Source organism: Leucoraja erinacea, chromosome 1, assembly GCF_028641065.1.
Source record: "Leucoraja erinacea ecotype New England chromosome 1, Leri_hhj_1, whole genome shotgun sequence".
Classification (NCBI taxonomy): domain Eukaryota; kingdom Metazoa; phylum Chordata; class Chondrichthyes; order Rajiformes; family Rajidae; genus Leucoraja; species Leucoraja erinaceus.
In genome coordinates, this window is record NC_073377.1 from 47280362 (window position 1) to 47295575 (window position 15214).

The 15214-nt window shown below is 42.4% G+C and overlaps 1 protein-coding gene across 2 annotated transcripts in view; it reads right to left on the minus strand.

The window, feature by feature from the left end:
- itga1 (integrin, alpha 1) overlaps positions 1–7059 on the minus strand; it is a 104839-nt gene extending 97780 nt beyond the window's left edge. For both annotated transcript variants that reach the window (XM_055633974.1, XM_055633964.1), the window contains exon 1: positions 6887–7059. In XM_055633974.1, the coding sequence (XP_055489949.1) occupies positions 6887–7030 (144 nt within the window). In that variant the 5' untranslated portion in view covers positions 7031–7059. The remainder of the gene's footprint in view (positions 1–6886) is intronic.
- Between the last annotated feature and the right edge of the window lie 8155 nt (positions 7060–15214).

Genomic DNA, 15214 nt, shown 5'->3' on the forward strand with positions numbered 1-15214 from the left:
TCCTGACTAAAGTGGCCAAGCAAAACACTCGTATTCTCATAGGGATTTGGGATATGCATTAATGTCAAACTTGCTGGCAATGTAAGCATCACAAGAATGAGTCCTATTAAATGTAACAGAAGAAATAAGAACTTCTTTCTTACAAATGCACATTTTTTCTGTTATCAGTCTCACCTAAGAAACTTTGAAGCACTGTGTCAGGCATTTATTGCAAAGGGGAGTTATGCAAAAGGTTATATCTGTGAATGTAAATCCACTGAAGCTAACATAAGATAGCACAAAATAGATTTGTAGAGAAAACATGAGACACAATCCTTTATAGGAGATAGAACTTTGATGTGAAATATGAGAAATTGCAATAAAAGTAGTTGCAGCTTGTGTTGGTGGGATGTAAAACCTTGACAATTTAGTTTGTCCAAGTTGGTTTGGTTGAGAAATGTTTGGACCCTTGCCAGGGTGTGTGGCTGTAGTTCCCTTAATACATTTGTGGCAAGGATACAAAAACAGAAGTTTGGAATCAAGTGGCTTCCGACATTGTTGGCGGGTTGAATAATACTTCTGGGACAAATCTCAATAACATAGCAGTTATACACCTTGAATATTTGGCACTCTATGGATGAATAAACTGCTTCAGTAATAGGCAATGTGTTTTATTTTGTTGCTAGACTGAAATGAACTTTCGAAATAACAATGTTTTGGACAAGGAAGCACAGAAATGCTGTTTAACTTACTCATTGACTAGAGAAAATGTGTACTTGAGGACCGTTTCTCCAGAAGGAACACTGGGGCGTTAACCTAGATCGGGCAGAATGTCTGTCTGGACAAGATTAAGTAATACAGATTTTGAATTAGATCCAAGACTTTAACACTGCATTGTCTTGTAAATTTGCCTTATGTATATTAGTTAGCGAAGATCTCCTGCTGAATGTTTTCAGTTGGAAAAAGTAAATAGTTCACCAATATTACATTACACTAGGCAAGCAACATATGTTGAATTGAAACAATATGGCTGTGGGTGATGTGAATGAAACTGGCTTGAAATCATTTTTAGAATTTGACCAGTTTTCTTCAAAAAAACTTTATTGTATTGTCCAAATGCACAACACCATTTCTATATTCACTTTCAGTGCTGTAGCTGCACACATTTGACATCTGATTTTTTTGACAAGGCATTGACAGTGATATTTCAAGAATCACTAGAGACAGGAGAGGTCCCAGATGATTGGAAAATTGCCAATATTACCCCGCTGCACATGAAGGGAGCAAAGCAGAATAGTGGGAACTATAGGCTGGATAGTCTGACTTTGGTGGTTGGTAAGATAAAGGATGAGGTTAAGGAGTACTTAGAAGTTCACAATAAAATGGGCTGGAGTCAGCATGGCTTTATGAAGGGGAGGTCTTGTTTGACAAAACTTGCTGGAATGCTTTGAAGAAGTAAATAGCAGGACAGACAACGGAGAGTCAGTAAATGTTGTTTACAGATTTTTAGAAAGCCTTTGATGAGGTGCCCACATAAGGCTGCTAAGGAAGATGAGAGCCCATGGTATCAAAGGGCAGATGTTAGCATAGATAGCAGGTTGGCTGGATGGCAGAAGACAAAGAGTGGCAATAAAGGGGGCTTTTGCTGGTTGGCTGCCGGTGACTAGCGGAGTTCTGTAGGGGTCAGTGCTGGGGTTGCTACTCTTCACGTTGTATATCAATGATTTGAATGAGGGGATTGAAGGCTTTGTGGCCAGGTTTGCAAATGATACGAAAATAGGTGGAAGGGCAGGTTGTGTAGAGAAAGCAGGGTGTGGGCTGAGAAGTTGAGGGGCGGAATATAGTGTAGCAATGTGTGTAGTAGGAATAAAGGTATAGACTATTTTTTAAATGGGGAGAGAATCCAGATATCAGAGGTGCAAAAGGACTTGGGAGTGCTGGTGCAGGACTCACAAAAGGTTAATCTGCAAGTCGAATCAGTAATAAAGAAAGCAAACTCAATGCTAGCATTTATTTCAAGAGGGCTTGTATACAAAAACAGGAATGTGATGCTGAGGCCGCATTTGGAATATTCTGAACAATTTTGGGCACTATATCTGAGGAAGGATGTGCTAGCTCTTGAGAGGGTCCAGAGGAGGTTTACAAGAATTATTCCAGGAATGAGTGGGTTAGCATATGATGACGTGGAAAAGCTTTTCCCACTGAGAGTAGTTGACGTGGAAAAGCTTTTCCCACTGAGAGTAGGGAAGATTCAAACAAGGGGACATGACATGAGAATTAAAGGACTGAAGTTTAGGGGTAACATGAGGGGGAACTTCTTTACTCAGAGAGTGGTAGCTGTGTGGAATGAGCTTCCAGTGAAGGTGGTGGAGGCAGGTTCGTTTTTATCATTTAAAAATAAATTGGATAGTTATATGGATGGGAAGGGAATGGAGGGTTATGGTCTAAGCGCAGGTATATGGGACTAGGGGAGATTATGTGTTCGGCACGGACTAGAAGGGTCGAGATGGCCTGTTTCCGTGCTGTAATTGTTATATGGTTATATGAATGCTTGACAGCACTAGTCACTGGAGTTTAGAACGTTGAGGTGGGATCTCATTAAAACTTGCAGAATAATGAAAGGCTTGGATAGAGTGGATGTGGAGAGGAGGTTTCCACTAGTGAGAGAGCCTAGAACTAGATGTCATAGCCTCAGAATTAAAGGACATTCTTTTAGGGAGGAGATGAGGAGACATTTATTTAGTCAGAAGGTAGTGAATCTGTGGAATTCTTTGCCACACAAGGTTGTAGAGGCCAAGTAAGTGGATATTTTTAAGGCAGAGAAAGATAGATTCTTGATTATTACATGTGTCAGAGGTTATGGGGAGAAGGCAGGAGAATGGGGTTAGGAGGGAAAGATCAGCCATGATTGAATGTGGGAGTAAACGTGATGGCCTGAATGGCCTAATTCTACTCACATCACATAACGTTTATTTTGGGTTATGTGGCAGCAAAAACAGTTTAAATGGTTAATCGAGATGCTGGACCCTTTATGGAACTACAGAGCATTGAAAGTGGACATAATCTCATATCTCACTATTCCAATCACAAGAAATAGCACAGCAAAGAACTAAATATAAAACTACAGCTGGAGATTTAATGCTGGCTCAGGAAAATGAATGCATCCATTATGAGAAGCAAATGCCATTTAATCGACGCATGCCTGCCAGTATTCTTTTCAAGCTTGGCCATGGCACACACTGTGTAGTCATTTCTAGCAATAGATGGATTGTAATACTTGAATTGGTTACAATAGTATTTAATGGTGTCAACTATAGTTCAGTCATAGCAGCTAAATCCACGAGTTTGAAGGTTACAGATTCAAGTTCAATTCCAGACACTAGAGCAGTTAATCACACACTACACTCCAGTCCAGCAAAGAGAAAACGAAGCAACATTATGAAGGTGCTATCTTACAGATGAAATATTACAAATGAGGTTTCCCCTCAATTTGTTGTAAAAACATCTATTCAAAGGCAGAAGTGGTGAGCTCATTCTTGTTTTTCCAGTTAATATATAATCTTCAACCAATACTTTTAAAGATGGTTGGGTGGTCTTTATTTTATTTCTATTTTTGTGATCTTAACATGTGAATGTTGACTGAATCACTTCCTAAATAACAATGAAGATTCAACTTCCAAAAATACATTTCATTCCTTGTAAAACGTTGAGATCCTCCAGAAAGCAGCAAGCAAATGTTGTCACCTATTGTTGTGCTAATGCAGGACACATGTACTGACATTATAACTATTTTATTTCATTAAGCATATCTTGCCATCACTGCTGCTTAAATCACATGGTACTCAAACAGGTATGTGTTGTCCACAAAAAGCAGAATAAATCCAATCTGCGTAAGTACTTTCTAACCCACTGATTCTTAATCATCAGGAAAGTGATAGAAAATATCATTAACTTTGCAACTAATTGGCACTTAGCAATAACTTACTCCATTATACCCGGTTTGGATGTCAGCAAGACTACTTAGTTCTAAAAATGTAACACTGAGCTGAATTACAGATGCGAGATGAGAGTGCCGGGCCATGATACCGAGGCAACATTTGATTAGCTGTGGCATCATAGGAGTCCTGGTAAAACTGCATTCAAATGGCCATTAAGAAGAAAACACCATCATGGTTGGATATAACTTTTGCAAAGGAAGATGATGGTATTTGTTGGAGGTTAATCACCTCAGTCTGTGATTTAATTACTAGAATTTTTTAGAGCAATGAATTAGGTCCATCCCCTTGTTCAGCTGCTTTATCAATGACCTTTCTTACATCATTAGATATGAAGTAGGTATGCTTTCTGATGATAGTGTAATGTTCAACTCCATTTGCAGCTTCTTGGGAAATATAGTCTAAACCTGCATGCAGTTGACTATGGCAAATATTAGACAAGAGCAAATTTGGGCCCCATATTGGAGGAAGGATGTGCTGGCTCTGGAGAGGGTCCAGAGGCGGTTTACATGAACGATTCCAAGAATGAGTGGGTTAGCATATGAGGAGTGCTGTACTCACTGGAGTTTAGAAGATTGAGGCGGGACCTCATTGAAACTCGCAAAATAATGAAAGGCATAGATAGAGTGGAAGCGGAAAGGATATTTCCACTGGTGGGAGAGTCTAGGTCCAGAGGTCATAAGTGACAGGAGTTGAATTAGGCCATTCAGCCCATCACGTCTACTCCGCAATCGAATCATGGCTAATCCATCACTCCCTCCCAACCCCATTCGCCTGCCTTGACCTTATGGCCTCTGGTCCTGGACTCTCCCACCAGTGGAATTATCCTTTCCACATCCACTCTATCTATGCCTCATTATTCTGCAAGTTTCAATGAGGTCCCCCCTCAACATTCTAAACTCCAGTGAGTACAGGCCTTCTCCCCATAACCTCTGACACCTGTACTAATCAAGAATCTATCAAACTCTGCCTTAAAAATATGCACTGACTTGGCCTCCACAGCCTTCTGTGGCAAAGAATTCCACAGATTCCACCTTCAGAAAGAAAATTCTGCTCATCTCCTTTCTTAAGTCTCCTTCCTAAAACAACGTCCTTTAATTCTGAGACAACTTGGAGTTCAGCTACGTGATTCCCAAATGTGACCACCTTAGCGTGACCACCTTAGCAGACCACCGTCAGGTCTGAATGACAATAAAGGAATTCAATTCAATTCAATTCAATTCAATTAACAAATGGGCCAAAGGGCCTGTTTCCATGCTGTACGACACTATGACTAGAGGCAAAATGTTAGTCCAGTCATCTGGACTTAACCCTACAGCCCCTAGGTGTCTGAGGATGTTTCATATATCTCAGCCAGGATACCTGCAGTTTATTATTCAGCTTCCTACAGTGTCTTTGGATATATCTAGCTATACATGATCTTGTGCTCTTTCGGTTTGCGCGATTTTTCTATTTGCGCAAAAACGGTATGTGATAGCGCTATGATTTTTCGTCAGCTCATTCACCGTTCTCCTCTGCTGCGAGTGCAACAACTTACGTTCCGATCAGTAGTATAATGTGAAAATTAGCGAGGTTTAAAAATTGTAAAAAACGCATGTGCGCAGATCGATCTCCATTCCTGCCGGTCAGCAGTGCGCGGTTTGGTCTCGACTCCTGTCAATCCCCAGGATGGTCCACACCATTCCTGCATTATTGCGTCTTTACTGGAGCTGAGGTCGGCCCGCGGAAGTCTCCAACCGGACATAATTTTCGGAGGGACGGGAAGCGGTCCGGCCCGGCTCGGCGATGTAGCCAAACGGAAAGCGGAGAATCTGATCCCGGCGGAGGAGTGTGTCCCGCCCCCGCTGTGAGTCGCAAACGCCATCGCAATGCACTGCAACTCCAGCCCCTTTTCCTCTGGTTCCCCTCGCTGACTCCTGTCCCACTCACCCGTGATATCCTCCTCTACCCCATGGCTCTTCCCCTGTCTTTTCTCTGAACTCCCCACCCCCACTACACCCACCCCCCCTCCCGCCCATATGCCGGCGTGGCCACAGCTGCTGGTGCTTCCGGGCCGAGCCGAGGATCCGAGGCCTGGCTCTAAGCGTGCCGACGGCCGATGCTCCTCTGGGGCGTGCAAGAAAGGAGAGATGTGGCAACCCCGAAATACTGGGGAGGGGAGGAGGGAGTGTGGGGGAGGAGTGGGGATAGAGGGGGATGCGGGAGAGTAGGGAAGGGAGATGAGTTATAGAGGGAGGGAGTGACTGAGGGTAGGGAAAAGGAGAGGTGAGGGAGGGATTGGGGAGGGGAGGAGGAGAGGGGAGGAGGAGAGGGGAAAGAAGAGGGTGAAGAGAAGGGGGAGAGAGTGCTAGGGATTAGGGGAATTGAGCTGCGCCTGTGCAGTTGGGGGAATATTGCGTTGAGGGACCAAGCCTCCTGTGTGACAGAGACTCAATGGGTCCTACTTAGTCTAGTTTCATCATAAGACCAAAGGCTTTTTTTTTTAGAAATTGAAAGTAAAATCTGAAAAAGAAAAGCTGTTTGAAACAGTGATAGTGATAATCCTGGATCAATCCAGAGTTTGAAGCTCAGAAAAGACTACTCCCTCTCAGTAGAGTGAATTCATTCACACAAGTAGTATTGGAATCCAAGCCGCAAGTTTTGTCAATTAAAACATGAAGTGATAAACTGGAACGTTAAAGTGTGAAATTATTAGAAGTCTGTGGTTTGCATGTATGTATATTTAAACCGAATGCTAATAAAGATTAAGCCTTATTTGAATGCTAATAAAGAATGCAAATTGAAAGCTAATAAAGATCAAACCTTATTTGACAATCTTTTGTTCGACACATCAGTTGATAAACGATGGAGTTTAACAAAAGCTCAACAAATGACCAAGACCTTTAGAAATACAAGGAAAGCATTTGACTAACCTGAGTTTGCTGACGTCCAATTTCAATTTTTTCCAATAATTTGATGAGGAAATTGTTAACACTGGACCAAGGGTAGATGCTGTTGGAACCATCAAGTACAATCACAATGTCAAGTCGTGACTTGCATGCTGTAATTACAGACATGGCATATTTTTATAGAGATTGACACCAAATAATATTTAAAAGACTAGTGTTATATCAATATGCATACAGTTTGCAAATGACAGCATAATGAATGTAGAAAACAGAAGTGGAAAATAGTGACAGTCATAGATACACGGCTGCAGGAATATACATATTGGATATTAAAGAATATATGACATTTAAGGAGGACAGGGAGCTATGAAAAGGTGTAGAAGTGGTACTGTTAATCAATGATGATTTAATACAAGTGAGACGGAAGACCAAGAAACCAGGATGTAGATGCCACTTGGAAGGTGATGGGAAAAAAAAGATTTTCAGAAAGATACAACAATAATTATGGGAATATTGATTTGTTGTCAAAACTGGTTTTAGAGTTACATTCACTGCAATTCAAATGTATAGGATATTTTGTATTAGTTCAATGCAATGAGTCTTGACATTTATTACATTGTGGCAGAGATAAATGTCTTGACAGAGTAATCAAGAAAGTTTATTTCTGTAATAGGACTACTTTCACTTGTAATAATCAATTCACAATGAATTATTACTCTAAAATGATTCAAGGATGATTTAACAGATAAACACAAAATTCAAAATAAAATTTAAATACTAAATTAACATCCTCATTTTTATCAATAATCAGCAGATGCAGACTGTTAGAGATCATTCAGGAGTTGTAGAATTATGTGGGTAGCAGGAATTAATTAAAATGTGAAACAGGCTTCATAAAAAACTTCATAATTTAACTTTTACTGATACTTAAAGGCCAATGAAACCAGTCATTGGGTGTGAGGCATTCTGAACCATTGTAACTGTGCAGAGGAGGACAATAGATGACTGTTTATGTTAATCCACATCGCCATGATGAGATCAGGGATCAGGGAAGGCATTAACTGGCCATGTCCTGTCATTGTTAAAGAGATATCCTACCACTTAATACACAATTCAGAACATGCCTGTTTGTCATGTAATATTCTGTCTGCATATCCAGGAAGCCATCGCTCAACACTGTAACAGAAGAAGTATGCTTTGCATGTCTGGTGTTTTTAAGAGTCATGTGTTTTATTTTCATATGTCCTGAAGAGAGCTTGCAAAGTAAGAAATTCCACAAATTTACCCATCTCCGCTCATGATATTCAAGTTCATAAGAACATACGATCAAAAGTCAAGTCAAGTCAAGTCAAGTCAAGTCTATTTGTCACACACACATACGAGATGTGCAGTGAAATGAAAGTGGCAATGCTCGCGGACTTTTGTACAAACAACCAAACAACCAAACAAATTATAAACACAATCATAACACACATATTCTTTTACATAATAAATAATGGAAGGAAAAAACGTTCAATAGAGTTAGTCCCTGGTGAGATAGGCGTTTACAGTCCGAATTGCCTCTGGGAAGAAACTCCTTCTCAACCTCTCCGTTCTCACCGCATGGCAACGGAGGCGTTTGCCTGACCGTAGCAGCTGGAACAGTCTGTTGCAGGGGTGGAAGGGGTCTCCCATGATTTTATTTGCTCTGGAGTTGCACCTCCTGTTATATAGTTCCTGCAGGGGGGCGAGTGAAGTTCCCATAGTGCGTTCGGCCAAACGCACTACTCTCTGCAGAGTCTTCTTGTCCTTGGCAGAGCAATTTCCAAACCAGATGGTAATGTTCCCGGACAAGATGCTTTCCTCAGCCGCTGCGTAGAAGCACTGGAGGATCCTCGGAGACACTCTGAATTTCCTCAATTGCCTGAGGTGGTAAAGATGCTGCCTTGCCTTACTCACGAGTGCTGAGGCGTGTGATGCCCATGTCATATCCTCGGAGATGTGGACTCCCAGATATTTAAAACAGTTCACCCTATCCACAGGATCCCCATTTATCCACAATGGAGTGTACGTCCTCGGATGATGTGCCCTCCTAAAGTCCATGATCAGTGCCTTCGTTTTTTTGATGTTCAAGAGGAGGCTGTTATCCTGGCACCAGAGTGCTAGATCAGCCACCTCCTCCCGGTAGGCCTTCTCGTCGTTGTCTGAGATCAGGCCCACCACCACAGTGTCATCAGCAAACTTAATTATTGAGTTGGAGCTGAACCTAGCCACACAGTCATGTGTGTACAGGGAGTACAATAGGGGGCTGAGGACGCAACCCTGGGGCGATCCTGTGCTCAGGGTGAGGGACTTTGATGTATTCCCTCCCATCTTTTATTTACGGGTAACTTTTAAATCTCTCCCTGCACGGGAGACCCGACCTTTTCTTGTCGGGTCTCCGTTGTCGTTGGGGCTGCAACGAGGAACGGCCTCCAACAGGAGAAGACCGGGGAATCTGGTGCCGACGACTCACCTCACCGTCGCGGAGCTGGCCGAGTCCAGAGCGGGTGGAGCGGTGGTGGAGCGATGCTGCTGCTGCTGCGCCCGACCTCCGGAGATTCGGAGGCTGCAACTGCGGGTCTGGCGGACGGCGGCACTGGGAGCCCGCGGGTCCCTGGAGGGAGACCGCTTTACAGGGCTCTCGCAACGGCGACTTCTCCCGCCCGAGTTGCGGGGTTGAAGAGCTCCTGGAGCGGGGCCTGACATCACCGCCCCGCGCGGCTTGGAATGGCCGCGGGACTCTGCGAGCGCACGCCGGGGGCTCTAACACCAAGACCCGGTGTGCGACCTCGCACCACCCGGCGTGGCTTTAATGGCCGCGGGACAATCGCCATCGGCAGCCGGAGGCTTTGACTTTGACTCTGACATGGGGGGGGGGGGGGAGGGCAGTGGAGAGATAAGTTTTTTTTGGCCTTCCATCACAGCGATGTGATGGATGTTTATGTAAATTATGTTGTGTCTTGGGTCTATTTGTTTGTAATGTATGGCTGCAGAAACTGCATTTCGTTTGGACCTCAAGGGGTCCAGATGACAATTAAATTGAATCTTGAATCTTGAATGCTATTCTCCATTGAATACTAGGGCAGCTATTAACTAACACAAGCACCCAATAATACTTGAATTATTGAGATTATTTTCTAGTTAGATTGTTCCTGATGGAAAAAAAATCCAAGGTGAAATCTCTCACTTGTTGACCCTTGGAATACTGTGAGCAAATTTGAGCCCCAGGAGAAGCTCAGGAGAAGCAGAGGAAGTTTACAAGAATGATTCCAGGAATGAGTGGGTTAGCATATGATGACCATTTGACAGCACTGGGCCTCTACTCACTGGAGTTTAGAAGGTTTTAGGGGGATCTCATTCAAAGTGACAGAATAATGAAAGGCATAGTTAGAGTGGATGTGGAAAGGATGTTTCCACTGGTGCGAGAATCAAGGTTTCAAGGTCAGTTTATTGTCACATGTACCAATTAAGGTACAGTGAAATTTGAATTACCATACAGCCATACTAAGTGAAAAGCAACATGACACACAACCACATAAAATCAAAGTTAACATAAACATCCATCGCAGTGGATTCCACATTCCTCACTGTGATGGAAGACAGTAAAGTACGATCTGTTTCCTCTTGTTCTCCCGCAGTCGGGGCAGTCAAACCATCTGCAGCTGACGATCGAAGCCCCCATTGGGGTGTTCGAAATCTCCCGCGTCGGGGCGGTTGAAACTCTCTCTGCGGCATGGAGCTCCCGAGTCGGCCTCTTCTTACCAGAGACCACGGGCTTCACGATGTTAATGTCCACAGGCCCCGCGGTTGGATGTTTAAGTCCCACAGGCTCCCAGGTGCCCCTGTCGGTCTCCAGGAAAGGCCGCCAACTCCACGATGTTAGGTCGCAGTGCAGATGGAGATACAATACGGTAAATAATTGCATCTCCAAGGTAACAGATTGAAAAAAAGTCCCCCCCACATAAAACAAACCAAGGAACACTAAAACATCCTTTTAACACATACTTAAAATAACAAAAAGAAGAAAGGACAGACAGATTGTTGGCGAGGTAGCTACTAGGCGCCACACCTCCTCCTTCTAGGACCAGAGGTCATAGCCTCAAAATCAAAGGGCGCTCTTTTAGAAAGGAGGTGAGGAAGAACTTTAGTCAGAACGTAGTTAATCTGAGGAACTCATTGCCACAGAGGGCTGTGTCAAGACAAGTCAAGTCAAGAGAGTTTATTGTCAAGTTCCCCAGATAGGACAATGAACTTCTTGCATTGCTGTGGAGGCAGTCAGTCGATATTTTTAAGGCAGAGATTGAGAAATTCTTGATTAGAACGGGTGTTAAGGGTTATGGGGGGGAAGGCAGGAAAATGAGATTAGGAGGCAGAGATCAGCCATGGTTGGATGGCGGGGTAGACACGATGGGCCGAATGGCCTAATTCTATTCCTATAACTTGTGAACTCCCCTTCCTATGCTGCCTTTTCGGTCCTGCGCTTCCTCTATTGCCAGAATGAGGCCACATGCAAACTGGAGGAACAACACCTCATATTCTGCTTGAGTATCATACAATCCAGAGTGTGAACAATTTAGTTAACTACAAAACCACCCCCTCCTCCTTCTATCCTGCCCCCACACCGTCCTGTGCTGTGAACTTGCATGTATTTCTCCCCAACATTCCTTCCACTAGCCACCGCAATTCACAATTCTTCAATCGTTGTATCTCACAACTTATGTCTTTTCATCTCGATCTTTGTCCAATCATCTGCCTATCAAAAAATCCTCTCACCCCTATCCATCTATTTCTTGCCAGGCTTTGGCAAATCAAATTCCTTGTATGTTTTTACATACTTGGCTAATAAATTAATTACATTTACAATACAATACAGTTCCATATTTCTACATCCTAGTGATTTTAGTTCCAACTCCTTTATAGGAATAGAGGAAAGGCACTCTTGAAGTTATAGTGGTTCATTTATTATCCCTTTCTGCTTATTGCTTATTTGATCTCCACAAGCCACAGTTGTGTTAGGGGCTTCAGAATATATTTAATTATAATCAAATTGGTACACAGTTCCAGCCAACATTTTGAAGCAATGATAGGCACAATGTTGGCTGCCAATAAGTTGCTTAATCATCAAAGCTTGAAATGCAGGTTTAGCACTGCATTTAGAATCCAAGGAATATCCCACCTGATCCAATAAATATGCTGCACTCAGTGTCAGCAACCCATGCTACATCTCTGCCCCACAAGGGGAATTAATTCTTCCATGCCTCAGAAGCCTCCTTCACCAACAAATAAACCAGAATAGCACCATGCAGGAATTTGTAATTAGAGCCTTTAAATGACTTGTGGCTTGTACCTGGAGCTCTGAGGTAGTTGCAAGATCATAATTCCTACCCACTGTCCACTAGGTGCCTGGGATTAAAGTTAACCCTGTGTTTTATTCTTTGCTCACATTACACTGCTTTGCTCACATTTACATCCACAATTTCTCACTTTGTTTGCATATGAACTGTGGGTTCATTTCCGAATGCTCTTTTATTATACTTCAGGTGCTGATACTAAGTTTTTTTGGTTTTCTTTTACATTTCAGATATTAATTCTTTTAAATTAATTAAGGAAGTCCATGGGATAAATTAATGTGAACGTATAATGAACTCCTGCAAGAAAAGCAAATAGAAATTTTGAGTCCTCAACTTTTGGAACATAAGATTATTTTGATTGATAATAGATGGTATGACAACATTTGCTCTGGTCTTGATGTCAACTAATAAACAGATAAAATGCCTGCGTGAGTGGGTCCTTGTAAAGTGTACAACAGAGCACTAATTGTTACGCAGCTTTGAAAGCGTTGAAAAGCAAAACATTTTGATTGTTTATATCCATGTAAATGCTTAAGGCAGAATCAATATTTATCTGGTCAATATCTATAACAACATAATAGATTTGTTGGTGGAATTTTTTTCAAATAAATAACAGAGATATAAATTTGTAAGGAGGCATATGTGATGCTGAGAGTTTTGTTAAACCAACAGCTTGAAAGCATTATGTTACCGGAAACCACAAGCCAGTGGCATGTCATATTCAGAGCTCCATTCAGTTCATGAACTACACTAAGTGGAGAAATATGTCACATTTTCTCTCAAGGAAGAATTATTATATATTGCTCAGTTAGCAGCTACATCAGTCTGTTTTCCTTGATTGAATGAAGTTGAAAAAGTCTTTAGAGATACAGCGCGGAAACAGGCCCTTCAGCCCACCGAGTCCGCGCTGAACAGTGATCACCCCGCACACTAACACTATCCTACACACTAAGGACAATTTACAATTTTACTGAAGACAATTAACCTACAAACCTGTACATTTCTGGTGTGTATGAGGAAACCGGAGCACCTGGAGAAACCCATGAGGTCACAGGGAGAATGTACAAACTCCGTACAGACAACACGCATAGTCAGGATCGAACCCGGGTCTCTGGCGCTGTAAGGCAGCAGCTCTATTGCGAAGCTACTGTGCAGCCCTGAAAACTGTTGAGGTTCTACCCCTCCAAAATATCACAGATATTGCTTGGTTGGGTATTCTCTCCCAGGTTATGACTTCAAACTGTTCCAAATAGGTATTTATGCCAGCAACTAGAACCAAAAAGGTCTGCATCAAGTAGAAATATTAATATAATAGTTGTGGAACCATCTGGTTGTTTTTGCAAAGGTTTAATTGCAAGTTAAATCTCCCTGACAGTAAGAATTATAGTCCTCTCACAAATGTGTGGTATGGGGGAGTCAACACATTTACGGAAAGAACCGTAAAAAGTATTTTTGATGAGATGCAGCATTGCTGGCAATATCCACTTTTATAGTATAGAACAAAAACTGAAAAGTTACAGAATTTGCGGAGAAAACTAGATTATTTAAAATCTATTCAGTGCATGCACCACTAACAAAGCCCACATTATCCTCCATGCTTATGGTCCAATGTAACCTTTTTGGTGTTTTAACAGGCCATTTCTTTACTGTGGCCTGGAGTCACATACAACTGGATAAGGTAATGGCAGGAGATTTCCTCTCCATGGGGCATAAGAAAACTGAATGGGTTTTACTGTAATCAATGTACAGTAATCAGGTCATTTCTTGGTAACATAGAAACATAGAAACATAGAAAACAGGTGCAGGAGTAGGCCATTCGGCCCTTCGAGCCTGCACCGCAATTCAATATGATCATGGCTGATCCAACTCAGTATCCTGTTCCTGCCTTCTCTCCATACCCCCTGATCCCTTTAGCCACAAGGGCCACATCTAACTCCCTCTTAAATATAGCCAATGAACTGGCCTCAACTACCTTCTGCGGCAGAGAATTCCAGAGATTCACCACTCTCTGTGTGAAAAAAGTTTTCCTCATCTCGGTCCTAAAAGATTTCCCCCTTATCCTTAAACTATGACCCCTTGTTCTGGAACACCAGACACCTGGAACAAGTAACCTTAAATGACACCGTCTTTCAAAAAATGCTTACATCATTCCAAAAAAAGAATCAGCTCAAAGGATAATCTCTGATACACTTTGACCAGATAGTAGTGAATTGGTTCCTTTAATTGCTGCTTTTACCTGCAAAATCCAACCCCAACCATCTTTTGTCTAACACCAACAAGTTTGCCTTGGCCAAGTTTAGAACTTTAACTTATGGACCTGCCCTGTCCTGATCTGTAACTATTTTAAAGCGAGTAGACTATGGTCGCTGGTCCCAAAAGGCTCGCCCATTGACATTTTGGTCACTTGCCTTTCCCAATTCCCTAAGATCAAATCTAGTAATTCCCAAAAAGTAGGTTCTCATTCATTGAAGAGAGAAACAAATTGCCCTTAATCAGATTGTTTCAACAATTTTCTTAAAGATCCATGAATTTGATAGTATATTCAAGGACGAGTATAATCAAGAATGAGTCTCACTCTGGACTCTCCCTCTTCACCCTGCTCCTACCCGGCAAGAGATACAGATGCGTGAAAATGCATACCTCAAGATTCAGTGACAGTCTCTTCCCAGCTGTTATCAGGCACCTGAACCATCATCCTAACACCAACGAGAGAGTGGTCCTGACCTACGATGCACCTCATTGGAGATTCTCAAACTAACTTTAATTGGACTTTTCTGATCTTTATCTTGCACTAAACGTTATTCCCTTTATCAGGTACACCGTCCTGTACACTGGGGAATGGCTTGATTGTAATCATGGACAGCGTGATTGTTGACTGGACAGCACGCATCAAAAAACTTTCCACTGTACCTCGATACATGTTACAATAAACTAAACTAATTCTGATACTGAAGCCTGAGTTACCCTCAGCCAGCTAGGT